The sequence below is a fragment of the Tachysurus vachellii genome, chromosome 20 (genome assembly GCF_030014155.1).
Source record: "Tachysurus vachellii isolate PV-2020 chromosome 20, HZAU_Pvac_v1, whole genome shotgun sequence".
Taxonomy (NCBI): Eukaryota; Metazoa; Chordata; class Actinopteri; order Siluriformes; family Bagridae; genus Tachysurus; species Tachysurus vachellii.
The window spans coordinates 3,718,328-3,734,120 of NC_083479.1; the positions used below are offsets into that span (position 1 = coordinate 3,718,328).

Here is a 15,793-nt window from a genome sequence, read left to right on the forward strand (position 1 = left end):
CACTTTTGTAGTAAGTTTTGTACAACATCATATCGGACTGGTTATAAAACAGTGCAGGTTATGGAGCCTGAAGCCTTTATTACCCTCTACAGTGCTTCCTGTTTGCAAGTAAAATGACTAAAGAACAAATTTAGAAGTAACACAATAATCTGAGTGCTTTTTCAGTCAGGGTTGCGGTGCTACCTTGTATGTTTTAGTGAGAAGAAAACAAAAAAACACTATACTATACTATACACACTAGTATGCTTATTTCATAAGCTTAAGAGCCTTTAAATGGAAAAATAAATTTCCCTGAATTTGTTTAAACGGCTTAATTCTCAATTTACAAAGTCGTTTTAACGGTTTGTTAATATATACAACCGCGCTGCGATTGCATTTAGACCAATTAAATGACTTAAGCTGTCAATTTATTTTGGCCAGCTGTGCTCGACTGTGGCGTGTGTGTGTGTGTGTGTGTTAATAATGATATTCTCAGGGTATTTGCACACTGAGTGCAAACCAGGTACTGTTCCAGCTCCCTCTGTTAAATGTCCCAAACCCTTTAAAGCTTTAAAGAGGGCTAGCATGAGCCAGGCAGGTGGGACTGCAGACAGATTTAGGCTGCGGAGTCTGAGAAGAGCTCCTTGTAAATCCAGGAATTTATTTCAAATGCGAAATCCAGGAATTAGATCCCAAGTTTGATGCCGCAGCTATTCGTGGTCCTAGTGAGCAAAATGACTCCCACCGTTGCTCTCGGAGCGGGAGGGATGGCATACGCTGTCTCCCTTATCATTTTCTGGAACTTTAGCTCTACAAAGAAACATAACCACAAAGTAAAAGGACAACAGGGATGCACCAGAATACTAAAACAAATGTAGATACAGCTAGTTGCAGGAAGCATAGGAATAAAGGGAATGTGGCACAAGAAAATGCATTTTAACATACAAATCAAGGCTTAAAGGAGTCATGGACTGTTTGTTGATATTTTTGCTTGGAAAATCCCCTAACAGTCAGCATACATTTTTGTCAGTGCAGCATATCGACACAGTTGTTGCTTTGATTAGAGGTCAAGCATGTGTTAATGTGTGCTGCCAGAATCAGACTTGGTAAATATTAAACAGTGACCTGCTGGGTTGAAACTTTTATTTTTTTTTTTTTTTATGCATTAACCAGGGAAGTCCATTGTGTTGTGCAACAACAAACAACATTCAGACACAGGATATGACACCAGTGTGAACCTGGACTTAAGAACATCAGCGTTCATACTGAAACAATTCTGTTATATAAAAATAGTTTAAAGAATACCTTAATAGCTTAATAGTTAAGCGCTTGAACAAACCGCTGCCTTACTGAATGCGGATCAGTCGAACCTGCTATTTTTGGCAAATTGTGTTCTTGGCTTGGCTTCTACGCCAGCACATCGGGGGTTAGTTATTATTGCCATGACTGCACCAGCTCCAATCCCCCTTCAAAGAAATGTGGTCATTGTTGGTAAGATCAGATTCAGTAAAGCCCTGGCTTTCAGTGGAGAACCGTTTGGCAGCACGTTGACTCTTTACTCCAGAAATGCCGACTGCATTAGACCTGCGATTGAGCCTTCCTGCTTTCACACAGCTGTAGCTCAGTTATGGCCATGGTGACAGACACATAAAACCATCTATTTCAGGCCATGCCGTTTTCCCTCCTGCCTTCTGACTGATCAGTTGGGATGCTGTATGGAAGAAGATGACTTTTGTTTTGGTAGCAGAATGTTTTCGGTCTCTCTCTCTCTCTCTCTCTCTCTCTCTCTCGTTAATCACAGTGACAATCGTGGCTTTCTGTCAGCTCATGTATGTTATGCTGATTTATGAATCAGCATGAGCAGCAGTCTGTTTTCAGGTGTCTCAGAGGAAGCGCATGTTAGCGCTCGGCCTCTGGTTGGTAGATAGAAAATAGCAGTTAGGGTTTTATATATATATATATATATATATATATATATATATATATAATAATATATAAGAATATATTAAAGAACAAAGAAATGTAAGGATGTAAAAAAACTTTATAGCTACAATAGCCAAAAGCCACCAAGAATATTTGCTCTGTGAAATGTATTTAATAAGTTTAACGGAAAACGAAGAAAAATCTTTAGAAATCCCCTCTTTAAGCAATTTACTGTAGGTTTAAAGCTTAATTCCACTTTTAACGCCCTGGATCAAGTTTCAGCACATCTCCCATTGTGGAACTACCGTAAGTCACTTAGCCTTTCTGTCCTTTAATTACATGTGGATTATTGTGTGAGAATGTTCCCAGAGGCTCAGTGGAGCTCGCTGCTTATCGTGTCCTCGCATCTCGAGACGAATAGCCATCAGAACATCATAGTTTTTAATCTAGATGAGATCAATTCAAGACAAAGCAGGTTAGACCATTAGTCAGGTGCTGAAAGCCGACACGGGTTATCTGTACACACCAGCAAAGCATTTAGTTCGGTTTTGTTTTAATGAGTCTCGGCTTATATCTCAGTGCGAAGGCTACATGTTTGTCTCCGTCCTTACAGGAAGAGGAATGATGAAAGAAACCGCACAGAGAACTTTTTTTGGGGGGGAAATGAGCACACGATTAGCTGAATAGTGCACGACCAAAGACGTTAGAGCACCGTCTTCCCTTTTCTACTTGAGTGGTGTTAAATATATGAAAATGAAATGCAAAATGTTTGCAACATCGTCCCGATGACCGCGTGGCCTCGGTTTTGAACCGAGATGCTGGAGAGCCGTCTATTTAAAGCCCTTCAATAGGTTCAGCAGACCTCTCAACCTTATCAGAGCCACAGCCCTAAAGCATGTCATTGCTGACTATTGTTCTCGTTAAACCCACAATAACGCCTGAGGCATGTTTGTCTTAGGAACATCTGGTACACCATGTAACAGCTGCAGAAAAACAGCAACGTGTAATTAGCCATATGCTTGCATATTTTCATATTCTGATAATTGTGTAACATTTTATAGGGTTGACACGCACTACATAATCTTTCTTCTTAAAAGTAACTTCATTACAGTTTTGCTTCTGACTGATTAGCACAGGAAGTGGAGACTCCTTCCAAAAAAATGGTGACGAACAAACTGAAATGATTTGTGCATGATTTTAATCTGTTAAGCTGCAACACCAGCCAATCCATCCGAGTCCTTGTGTTAGTAGTATTTCGTATTGTTGATGATAAACGCCATTGTGTGTGTTGACGATAAATGATTATCAGCACCATTAAGTTTTCTGACTTTTCCAGATGCAACTTATAAAGAATGAAACTGTCCCCAGGCCATGTCTAGTCTTTCTAGAATAGACGCTTTAAAATAACGCCATGACCCTTCGTGCTTATTCGGGAAACAAGCTCCCTGGGTTGTAACCTTGAGATAGTCTCTCAGCATGAGCTCCTCTTTAAGACTCGAACGGCCCAAATCGCACTGAACAGGAAATTTGTAGTTATATCTATAATCCTCAGTATTACGCGGTGGAAACATTCCTCGTCGAGCTTCCCTCCTGCTCTCTAACCCTCCCCTCCTGCATGTTTATGTTTGGTCTGTGTTGGAGTTTAACAAGGATTCACCTTCACAACAGCACCTCTGCTTTGTCACCACACTGAAAATACTCGCCTGGGTGCATCCGAGGAAGTATAAATAGTTCTCGCCTCACTGTTTTAACCAGCTTTGTTCATCCGTTGTAGGTATTTCGAATTTGTTAGAAGTTAGTTTACTGTTGGGTTCTGGAAACCGATCGGTCAGGAGGTGATGGGTTTTCTACACCAGCAGCTCTGACACAGATTTTGTCTGTAACAGGGACTTCTACATGGACTAAGACTAATATGAAACAGATTAGAAAGAAAAAAAAACATATTATCACGGATAGGTAAAGGTTTCTCTAAGGGTTAGGGTTTATTTAACATTTTTAGAAGGAGTCGCCAGTGTCAGTGCTTTGTAAAAGTAAGAAACTGTAAAGCCCAGAGTTTTTATTGTATGAATAACTTCAAGAGAAAGGAATAAAGAGAGGCTGGTCAGGAAATGATGGATTCTGTGGCACTTTCTTTGTTGTTGTTTGGACAAGAGACCTCTGTTTGACTGACTAAAATGTAATCTTTTGTTTTTTCAATTGCTTTACAGGTTATAAGTCTGAAGTTCTCGATCCCTCTCACACACACACACACCCTGACAGCCGGACCACTATGAGCAGCAATTACAGCGTGTCCCTGAACGGACCCTCGCCCTGGGGCTTCAGACTGCAGGGGGGCAAAGACTTTAGCATGCCTCTCACCATCTCCAAAGTGAGTATCTCACACTGCACTTCTTTAAAAGGTTTAATTCATAATGGAGGCTTTTGCGAGGTGGATGAATCTACTGCTTCAGTCGATGTTAGGATGTTGCCACTTAAATAAGCAATGCTTATTATAAGCACATGATGCGAACACACAAGAGCTTTGTGCTCTGCCAGCTAAACACACACACACACACGCACACACACAACCAGTTCCACGCTGCTGTGCAAGAATAGCAAACACAATCCCTAGCTATCAGGTGATGACGCAGATTATACAGCTCTCATCACACTCTTCAATTTTTCCCATTTATCCCTCGTTCCATTTTTATCATCTAGATCCTGGATGAACAGCTCCAGGCCTGTTCTCAGAAAACGAGTATATTTGTCATTCTGAGGACTTCCTAGGTGCTACATGGAAGCACTATAAAAAGCTTTGTGCTGATTTTAGAGTTCTCACAAAGGCAGTTTTTTTGGCTGTAGCAGGAGCAGGGGATTTCTGGCAGGAAGGCATGTTTGTGTTTGTGTCTCTGTTTCTCTGGACATTGTCAAGCCGGCGTTTACTCTCGAACGAAATAAGTCACGTCAAAGTGAACGCTGAAATTAACATGTTTGAAGGTTTCTTTAACTTAACAAGGCTTTATTTTAGCTCATAAACAGTTTCCAGTAACTCTCACCTTCGGAGCGAGGTTCAAGCTCGCACCATCTGGCTCATTGTTATTCCTGTGATTGACTGTTGCACCTAATGTCCACAAACAGTGGAGGAAACTTCCTTTTCTTGGAAGTGGCTTCCTCAATTAGGAGCCCTAAATCTGTCTTCTTTTTGGCTTCAGCTTCAGAATCTGAGATGAATCTGTCTACAGAGTCAGCACTCGAACTTTTTGAGGTCAGTCTTGTTCTGTTTGCTGATGTGGAAACCCTGTATAGAACGAGAAGCCTGGGTGCTCCAATAAATACAAGCACATCTCTGGCAGCCGGTACTTGTTGGTCCGAGGAGAGCACGGAGCTACTGGCATGCATACTCTCACTGCAGAATGGACGATGAATGGCTAGAGTTAGTGTGTGTGTGTGTGTGTTTGGACAGTGTAGGAGGATAGATCTGAGCCTCAGACAGACATGTCTGATACAGGTCTTGCCTAAAGGTGTCGATCTGCTTTTCTTCAACATAATAGCCTGCAATGTAAGGTGACAGGTTCTACATAAACATCTGTCTCTTAAAGTATAAGAAAGCAAGAGAAAGATTTGGTAAAAATTTTTTCGTGGATGTTTTGTATTGTATTATACTCCAATATCTACACAGTTGTTGGAATTCATTGATATAGGTTTGCACATGGATAGCCCACCCAAACGGAGCTATGTTGAGATGTTCCTCAGGCTCCTGAGTGCTCTATGTTTTCAGGGTGGTCAGGATGGCAGTGGAAGCATACCAACTGGCTCCTGGAACCCTTTTATGGAAAACCAGCATGGATGAGTATTGTGTTGAGAACTAAACCCACTTTGATGGGGTGTGTTTGAGACATAAACATTACTTTTTTCCTTCTGGACAAACCACAACCCCTCACTTTTAGCTTTGGCTGGTCAGTGTATCTGATTTCTAGTCGCTTTTAGAGAAATATTTTATCTCCTGACAGTATTTACAAGTCTCAGAAGATTTTAAAGTGGCTTCTGATTTCACCTTTCCACAGATGGAGCGGTTAATGTTAACATGTGACTGTCCATCCTGTGGCTGTCTCTGTGCCATTAAACCCACCCTGAGAGTGCACATGGACGCGCATAGCCATGAAAGCCGGATTGTGACGCACGAGAGCCGAGTTGTATGGAAGATAATGGCTCTTCCTGTCAGAGGAAGTTATTTATACTCTCCACACAGGCACAAATGGGGTGAGATGGAAAGACGCTGGCGTTAAACTTAAGACTGGATCACTGAGGAGAATTAAACTGATGTTGTCTTTAATTTTTTCTTCTGAAATGCCCTATATTTTCTGGTGGTGCACACCTGGACTTAAAGCTTTAAGGAAATGTGTAAAATATAATTTGTGCCTTTTTCTCGCTTCGTTATACGGCACCCACTGTGTTGAATTGTGTCCGCATTTCAAGTGCCTGTGTTCCCAAGACGATGGCTATGTGGAGCCACACCCTGAATGTGTTAAGGCCTGAAGCACATGCCTGAGTTTCACACTCATAAAACAGCTAAGCATAAAACCGTGCCAAGCCGGAACCACCTTTCCGTCTCTGCTTTGTGGGTGTATGCAACATTTAGCGTATCACTGTGACATTTAGCATCTTCGTCCAATTTGTATTTCACACGTTATGAATTGATCTCGGCTCCAAGATAAATAACGGTCGGAGAGTAAAGATCATTTCGGCAACCGTAAGGTTTGCAAATGGAAATAAGAGATGCTGATAAATTAAACCTGAATGAACTTCTTTCTGTGGCTTTGGCTTTGTGCGATCTTAAGGGCAGTGTAAGTTACAGAAAATGAGACTGAGATATAATGTGTTTGATTCATTACCTGGTTCAACCAACATGACAGGATTAGGACAACAAGCTAAATTCTCAGGCAATTGCAAAGCGATACGACTCGATTCCTGCCATCTTGCCGTTATATGACTCGCAGCCTGCGGTAATGCTCAAAGACTCCTTAAATAATGAAGGTTGTAAAATCAGTAAGCTGTGCTATGATTTTTCACATGCGTTTCTCTGGGTGCGGTGTTCACTTCCTCCCGTTGCCTGTGAAGTCTTTACCCAAGTAAACATCACTAGCTGAAGTCGTTCTATGTGATCGCCCTATGAGTCAATGTGTGGTCAGTTGACTCATTCTTGGTCGTCAGAGTCTACAGAGAAATAGTCGCTACCTTCCTTCTGCTTCATACTCTGCAGACTAAGTATTTGATCAACAATCAGCATGACACAGCTGAGTGTGTACATGTGTCGATTTCCCAGCATATAATGCTACAGGGTACAGTAGGAGGAGTTCTCCAGAGGGTATTTGGTGTTGACGAGTGATAGACGTGAATAAATTCCACCGAAAGAAATGACTCATCCGGTAAAATCAGACAGCTTTCATGTAACGGAAATATTTGTGTAGGACAACCTTGTGTTTCCTTCTCAGGGTAGAGTTTCTTAGATCTTAGAGTTACCACCGCTGTGCATGTTTTTGTTAACGAGCCTGAACTAGGCTGTTTGGCTAAAAGTATGTGGACCATAACACACACATGTGAGTTTTTCCCAAGCTGTTGCTGCAAATTTTAAAACGCTAGTTGTCTAGGATGTCTTTGTATGCCGTGGCATAAAAAAGTGCTCCATTAAGACATGTCTGGTTTGTAAGAACTTGAGTCATGACCTTGATTCCATTGAACTCTTTCAGGATGATCACTTTTGACATCATTCCAGACCTTCTTGCTGGACATCATTGCCTGACCTCAAGTGCTCTTGTTGATGAACGAGGACAAATCCCTATGACCCTGGTCTAAAATTTAATGAAAAGCTTGAACAGCCATGGCTTTTGATTTAATTTTGGAATTAAAGGTGTCTACATGCTTTAAGCCAAATAGTTTGGATCGAATTGGGTGAGTTAATGGAGTTCCACATACACGAGACACCCATAAATGGTAAGTGGTGCTCTGACTGATAGGGGGAGAGTGCAGGTTCTTCTCACTTGCAATCAAGTTCAAACTTGCAATCTCTTGGGAAAAGGGTGACTTGTTTTCTGTTGCACCACTCGGGAGCCAGTACAAAATTTCAGATCTACTGCAAAGTGTTTTTTACTTAATTTTACTACAATATAAATATTATATTGTTTCATTATACAGCAAACTAATGTACATGTGCAATATGTCGGCGGAAAGGACAGGGAATTGAAAGCCGTTACCGGATTCATCCCAAGTTGTTTCATGACACGAGGGTAAATTAATTGGAAGGTTGCAACTCAGTGGGTGGCTTGTTGGGTATTTCAATTCATTTGCTAAGCCACGTCTCATGGAAAAGCAAAAACAGTCTGTATTCTTCGACACTTCTCTCACTGCTGCTTATCCCATCCCGAGCGGGAGCCACGCAGTCCGAGGTGGACCGAGACAGCTGCCTCTGTTGCTCTTGGAGCTGCAGCAAAACACTGTTGCGTCCACAAGTTCAAGCACCACAGAGCTCTCTTTGTTTCCCAGTTCTCCAAGCCAGGCCTGGATCCCGAAAGCGCTGTTTAGTTTATAAAGTAACTGATGGAGGCAGGTTGCTGGACGTCCCTGATGGAGAGGCCACAGTTGACGTGTCCTGACTAGGGAGAGGACGAGAGCCGAGACTCAGACTTCCTGACAGCTTTATGAGGAAAAAAGACCAGAAAAAAACCAGGTGCTATGACTAGAACGGAAGTCTGGAAATGATGTTTCAGTTCATAGTATGAGGAAGATTGGCAGATGGATGAAGAAGGATGGATGAGGAAGGAATTTCATCTTTAGACTTTTTATTCCTCCTTATAAAGACTTTTATTCGTTTGCTTTTTTCAGATACTTAGGACTGATTTATTTATTGATATGTTCTGAAGCTGACTCGCGTCAGGCTTGTTCTAGTATTACAGAGCTTGGACACCAGGAGCGAACAAGATAAACAGCCCTTAACCCTGACCAGAATAGATCCTTATGCAAACGTGCACATGCTTTAGTGGTCATTGCCTTGGCGTAAACATTTCCATATTCATTTAACTTCCATTAAGATCTATTAGAAATGATGTGAAAATCTCTCCACCGACAGCAGCGCTCTATTTTAAAACGCTCTTTGTCAGCTGAGGAATGTTCACTATTCTTGTGAGCAGGGTGCATTTCAAGGCCTGCAGCATGACGCTGCTTTTGCACAGCTACAGGATGTCTGCTGACCTTTCTGGGCTGGATTCTTTCCTTCTTTCTTTGAAAGTAAAGTACAGATCGATGTCGAATTTGATCTCGTACATAAATATGTATTTCTTCTGTTGAACAATAGATTAGAACAGATTTGAACGATACGGCCCAAATCACAACGATGCAATTTAGGAGGCTGATAATTAGCATATCGCGTATTTGCAGATATGGTCCAATGGACTGGGATTATGATTCATTTTGAATTTGTATACAAATTGAATTATGTTGCAAGTTCAATGCCCTTGTTTTATCATCCCTCTTATTTGCTGTTATATTCCGAGTTACAAACACAATACAAATTCAAAATGTTGCTTTCTTTGGCATCTTTACAGAAGGGAGGGTTTAGTATGGTGTCCTTATTACACACGGATATTCTAGCATGTCTTTCAGCAGTCTGTGTCTGGTCAGGGCTTGTACTTTCGTCTAGGACTGTTACACACCGTTTCTAACCAGCCTGCAGGACCAGATCATACTGTGCTTGGATATCGAAGCTCAGTTTTGGCAGGATGAAACAGGCTTTTTTTTTTTTTGTTAAACAATGCTTGACAGCTGTGCGTTGGTGGCGATTAGGAGAGGAAGGAAACGGGGTGTCTTGCGCCGTCTCCCTCTATCACATTAATCACAATCACCGCTTTTCAGGAACACTGGATAGCACTATCTGTCCCAGCCCTGCTCTGGCCCATTTGTGAGGATCGTTAATTATAGTCGTAGATAAAAAGCCACTTCTTCCACAAGCATGGATAGAGTTTCCCAGTGTCTGGAGGGCTTTTGTGGTTGATAATCTATAGGTCCTATAACCCCTCCAACCTTTTATACCATCCCATTTTTCTAGCTTTCTTTCAGCTGGATATTTGAACCCCACACTGAATAAATATGAGCTAATTTTAGCTCAAGCCTGTATTCCCTGACTGGTGCTTGTTCCCCCTCAACTCTTTTTCTGGTCTCTCATATGGCTGGAATGCTTTTATACTGCATCTACATGATTAAAGAGAACACACTCACACACACACACACACACACACACACACACACTGTCTGGGGGTGACTGTGTGGAACAAATCCATTCAGAACAATAATACCATGTTATGCAACTTAGTTAAAAAGAACAAGAAGACCTTGAATGGTTTCCAGTGGGTTTTGGGATTTGGAAATCCCAGTTAACTTTGTGAGACTGGAGGATTTTACTGAAGTATTCCAAGGAATCTTTTGGGGGTGGGGAGATTTAAAACTTTTTTTTTTACCTTTTATTACAACATTGTACCAACGAGTGGTTTATTCCTTGCGTAAAGCTGAGAAATCTAAATCTGGTTAATGTAGAAGTATGTTATCTCTGGGGATATTTGATACAGCCATCACAGGGTTCCCGTGGGGTCTTAAAAGCATTGAATTTATTAATTTGGAAATAATACCTTAAAAAGTCTTTAAAAAGTCTTGAATTTTGATGTAATTGTGCTGTATGTAACTTCTCCATATTGTAATTTTCCTCAAAAGTTTAATTATTTTGATTAAATGACGTAGTATAAAAGAGTGGCGGAACCAGTAATTGAGAACGCAACGCAGCCCCGGGTCACCGTACAAAATACTGCGAACACGCGATGGCTTCAGTAAAGGAAGATCACGCGCTACGACACCACAGCCATAGACTACAACACAACAAGCAAAGCATTCCACAGGAAAGGTTGACTGACGCACGCAGTTATATTTTTAAAGTTTGTTTTTACGTTAGCTAGCTACCAATTTCATTCTGAGGTTATGGGGAAATGTAAATTTAATGAAGCGTGGCTGGATAAAAACTCTTCGTCATTGGTTAAAACCAGTGGACAACAACGTTTTTGAGGCGTTTTGCACCATATGCAAAAAAGGGATTCAGCTAGGTACAATGGGAATGAAGGCATTAGAGTCTCATGCAAGTCGACCAAGCACATAAACGCTCTCAATGGACAAAAACAAACTCCTTCCATCGCCTGCGTGTTTCAACCAACTAATGTTAGCCAGCTATCTGCTAATGTGCCTGAAGCGGTAACAGGAGCTAATGTTAGCCAGCTTGCTGCTAGCGCTGCAGACCCTCCAGCTATGGCCGCAACTAGAGTGGATCTGCGCACAGCTTTTGGGTTCACACCAACTGTGTTTCTTAATTTAATTTAATTTATTGTTGAGTTCTGATTTTCGATGTTTATTGTTCAGGGGTCTCTCAGTTCCCCATATTCCCAACATGGAATAAGTAGGTAGCTCATGTTAAAAAACAGCTCAACATTGTTCGGCAAACTTTCTTGTGGCCTACTGAAATGTTTTTATTTTTCACACTGCTTGGCTTATCTTTTACCCATTCCACATTTGAAAAATAAATGAACACAAGTTCAAGGATTTTGTTTTTCTTTGCTGGTAGGGACGTGAAATAGGTATTAATTTTTTATATAAGTGGTCTTAAAAAGACTTGAATTTAACTTGAAGAAACCTGTAGGAACCCTGCATCATGCATTAGGGTGGATGTGTGCGGTTGTGTGCACATTTTGGGGGAGTTGGGGGTCATGACGTCGACACGGGCAGCACAGATCAGTCACATCTCGCAGCACGTTGCCAAAGGGCGCTGTGGCTTCGGTATTAAAGTGCACAGATGTTTTCGAGACGGTTCCCTAACTGCCTTTTTGAGGGCAAAATACTTTTGGGGTTGATTATTAGACCGACATGCGGAGAAACCGCACCAGTTATTTCCAACTCTGCATTAGACTCGACTGCTCGAAATTACCGCTGGATTGTAAGGCAGCTCCTGCAGTCTGAAGAACTGTTTAAGAGGCTAATGCAACTATAAACGTCTACATTATGCCCCGTCAAAATTATTTATAGAAATGAGCTGAATTTTCCCAATGACATGGGCATATTAAGTGCTTTTATACTTACTCAAATGGCACGGGCTGCATCCAACCGTTTAACCTAGCCTTAGCTTTTAACCGTAGTCCTGTGGCAAACATGAAAGATGTACTTCAAGATGAAATTGGAAGGTTCCACTTCCCGCAAAACTGTTAAGGGAAAATTATTTCGGTCGTATCCAAGCTGAGTAGAATTTGGGAGAAAAAAATAAGGCTTTCTTGAAACTCTTTGACGTTCTATTGGCGTAGGATCTGTGATGAGTGGATTATTTATTTATGTGTTTGTTTGTTTGTCCCTTTCAGTATTAAGTTGAATAACTACCAAAAAAAGGCTACACTGATTATCAAGGCTCGTATCCAGCTGAAATTCATGGCAACGCTATAGCTGATAATGAATAGACCATGAGATGATCGCTCAAATTGCTCTCAGATGTGCTTCCTCTCAGGAGAACATTGGTTCATGCGGTCTGTTTATTCTAGAAGTGCAGAAAGATTCATAGCTGCGTTTCTTCACAAGCCCACGATCGGTGCGTTCGGGTGGTGAGATCCCAGCTGTGCGCACTTCAGAAAGTGTTGGTTTATTACGACTGGCACTGCGGTCAGGTTGACAGTAAAATATCCAGGTTGATCAGATGCCTGATTTAATGTGCTTTGTGTGAATGTGTGTGTGGATGTTATACAGCTAATAATGGACGATAGTATTGGGAGTTCTAAATCCCAGAGCAACAACACTACAGCTCTTGCATGCTCATTTTTCACTGATTTACACACTGACACACTTACCAACACATTTACACCCCAAGGGAACTTCAGTGTGATTTCCAAGGAAAACTTTTCGGTGTAAACCGAAGACCACCTGTTTTCACGGTAAGCAGCAATTTGGCCGACGAGACAGACGGCGTATCTTTTCTTGCAGCTCGTCTTGGTAACAGGATTTTGGATGGGTTTCAGTCAGTAACAAAACGCACCTATATGGTTGGTGATAAAATAGTACAAGGCAGGTGCAGGTCATAAAATGTCAGCTTTTAAGGTAGAGCAGTGCTTCTTTATACAGTATTTTGGCCTAGAATACGTTCAAACTCCCCTGAACTCCAATGCAGGTCCTTAAATTCCCAGCGAAACATTTCAGCACCATGTTCATCTGGTTTTAATCAGTAGCATGGCAAGGTTGCCAAGTAAAAGTCCATCCATCACCCTTGAGTGCCTCTATTTTTTTCTTTTTTTTTGATATACTCCATTTACCATGTTGACTACTTTTTGGTTTGTTTGACAAACAGCACTGTGTTAAAAGGCCAAGACGGTGGGTCGGATGGCAAGATGTCAACAACGGAAATTTGGCGTATAAGGAAGACCTCTGGAGTTCATTTGCCGACTGGGTCACGAACAGATGTTTAGAGCGAACTCGGAACAAATGTCCACGTCTTCACGTCAGTGCTGTGAAGAACGATGAAGGATAAATGCTTTCCAATTGTCAGCTCTGGTTGCTTAGATGATGCTGATTGATTTTCTATAACTGCAGCTTTGACAGTCGTTTCAGTTCCAATTCACATCAGAGGTTTATGTCGTGTTATCGTTTCTATAGTAACACGACGAACACGGCACGGGATCGACAAAATGATTGAACTTTTTTTGGAAGGAGTCTCCGGTGTTAGTCGGTGTGTTTTCCCTCATGGGGAAAATCTTCAGTAAAGGAGAGTTTGTGCTTTCTGCGTTATAAGCGTGTTTAGGAGCTAACCATTGTTCACAACATAAAATCTAACTGAGTATCATGTGCCATTCTTTGTTAAATAAAAAATATGAAAAAAAAAATGCTGTGGTATAAGAGAAAAAGGTGATTACAGTGTACATAGCGCAATAGCATGATTTTATTTTGTTTTGTCTGTCCTGAGATCAAAAACCCTTTGACTAGCCTTGAATCGCTGTAAAAGCACTAATTAGGAAGGTAATGAGAGAATAAGGAGGGGAAGACGGTTTTTTATTTCGCCTTCCTGGAAGGAATTTTAGAAATGTCCTTCTCGCAATATGTATTCACATTCCAGTCTCGCTCATTAACGCATTAGCGCATGCAAGCGTCCTGTTGACAACGGAAAATGGCCAGTTTTCCACAAGCGTACCCAACGTTGGAGTAACTGACATCTGTTGCAAAGTAGAACATTGAAAGAATGACTCAGACACACACACACACACACACACACACACACACACATGATTTTGATTAAAGCATCCTATATATGCACACCCAATCAGTTGCAGTAGTGTTTAGTGGTTTTGCTTCATCACAGTACCACATGGTGATCAGGTGGTTGTTTGACCTCGGTGCCTCAGAGGGCAATGACTGGTTTGCCTCCACCAGGCTGTGCTTTTAGAGCTGGCTTCCTTCAGACCGTGGAATGCTCTGTTTTGTTTGCGTTGCCATGGAAGCGGACTTTTTCTTTTCTTTAAAGTTTCACTGGGTCGGCGTGTACACGCGCTTCACCGGTTTAACTGAAGCGATCACAGGCAGGAAGACGCGTAGAAGAAATGCAAAAGGGCAAGCATGGAGAAACGTTTGGGCTTTTTTACTAAGATGTTTCTGTTCACTTAAACAACACTCACTGTGCTGCTTTTTTCACACCGATGCAGCTGGATCACAACATGTGCGTTCGCTGTACTGTAGGTTCCTTGGGATAAAAACAAATCTGATGTCACTTTTTCTAAAATAAGATGAACAAACCAGAAAAAAAGCAAAGTGCTTGAATAAGATCTCTCCATCACACGTCCCACAACAGCCGTAAAAATCTCGCGCCATCTGGCCGACTTCCTTGATGTGATGTGAGAGAAGATCTGATGAGTATATCAGCACCACCCTACGTGCTTCGTCGTTCTTACATAAGCTCGGCCCAGGATGACACAATGTCTCTCTCAGGGAGACGACTGGCTCAGGACGCTCACTTCGCTCCATATAAGGAGCGTGCGAGTCTCTTTAACGCACACGCCAGAGGACTTTCACAATCGTCTTCTGTGTCTAGATTCTATAAAAATGCAATTCCAGAAATCAGCTGCTGACAGAATCGCAGCCGTGACCCACGCACCATGTGAGGTGCCTCATGGGAAAACCTCCGTCACTCCTATTCCTCTTGTGCAGTCAAGCTCTTTCCTTATCCTCCTGCTAAACCCTTCAAGACCTCCAAGCTATATTGTGTGACGACTAAGTCGCAGTTGCCGTTTTTCAGCCATTTTGAGCTTATTGTCTGTCTTGTGATTTTAGAAAAGGGAGGCAATGAGCCACACACACAGCCATGTTTTTGTCTTTTTTCCCCCCTGTATTTTTCTCATCCATTTTAGCCAGATTAAACAGAAATTTTGGTAAACCCATCAAAGCTTGGATCATTCACCAGTACTGCCTGTTATTGAACTTTACAGAAGCAGACAATAATTAATCACACTAGGGGATTAGGGGTGAGTCGGGGCTGGGATCCGATGTCAAGGAAATTTGGAGTAATAAACCATCGTGGTGGTTTAAATCACGCTCTTGTTTTTGTTAGACAGCAGGTAAGTTGATTAAATCATATCTTATGTGGTAGAGGATGGGAGTGGGATTCCAAAACAGTCTTTAACTCAAACCTGTCAAGAGCTCAATACTTCTCATTTTCGGGGTTTCTAGGTGTTCTTTTGAAGATCTGACATCTGTGTGCACATGATGTATAGCGGTTACGCCATACATGTGACAGCTAAACTGTACTGGAAGTTCTCGTTATGCTTGATGAACATCCTACCTACATGCTTTAGCAATGTGTGTT

The 15,793-nt window shown here is 41.7% G+C and overlaps 1 protein-coding gene across 2 annotated transcripts in view; it reads left to right on the forward strand.

Annotated features, from left to right (window-relative positions):
• pdlim5b (PDZ and LIM domain 5b) overlaps window positions 1-15,793 on the forward strand; it is a 54,580-nt gene that overhangs the window by 708 nt on the left and 38,079 nt on the right. For both annotated transcript variants that reach the window (XM_060896730.1, XM_060896731.1), the window contains exon 2: window positions 4,110-4,270. In XM_060896730.1, the coding sequence (XP_060752713.1) occupies window positions 4,172-4,270 (99 nt within the window). In that variant the 5' untranslated portion in view covers window positions 4,110-4,171. The remainder of the gene's footprint in view (window positions 1-4,109; window positions 4,271-15,793) is intronic.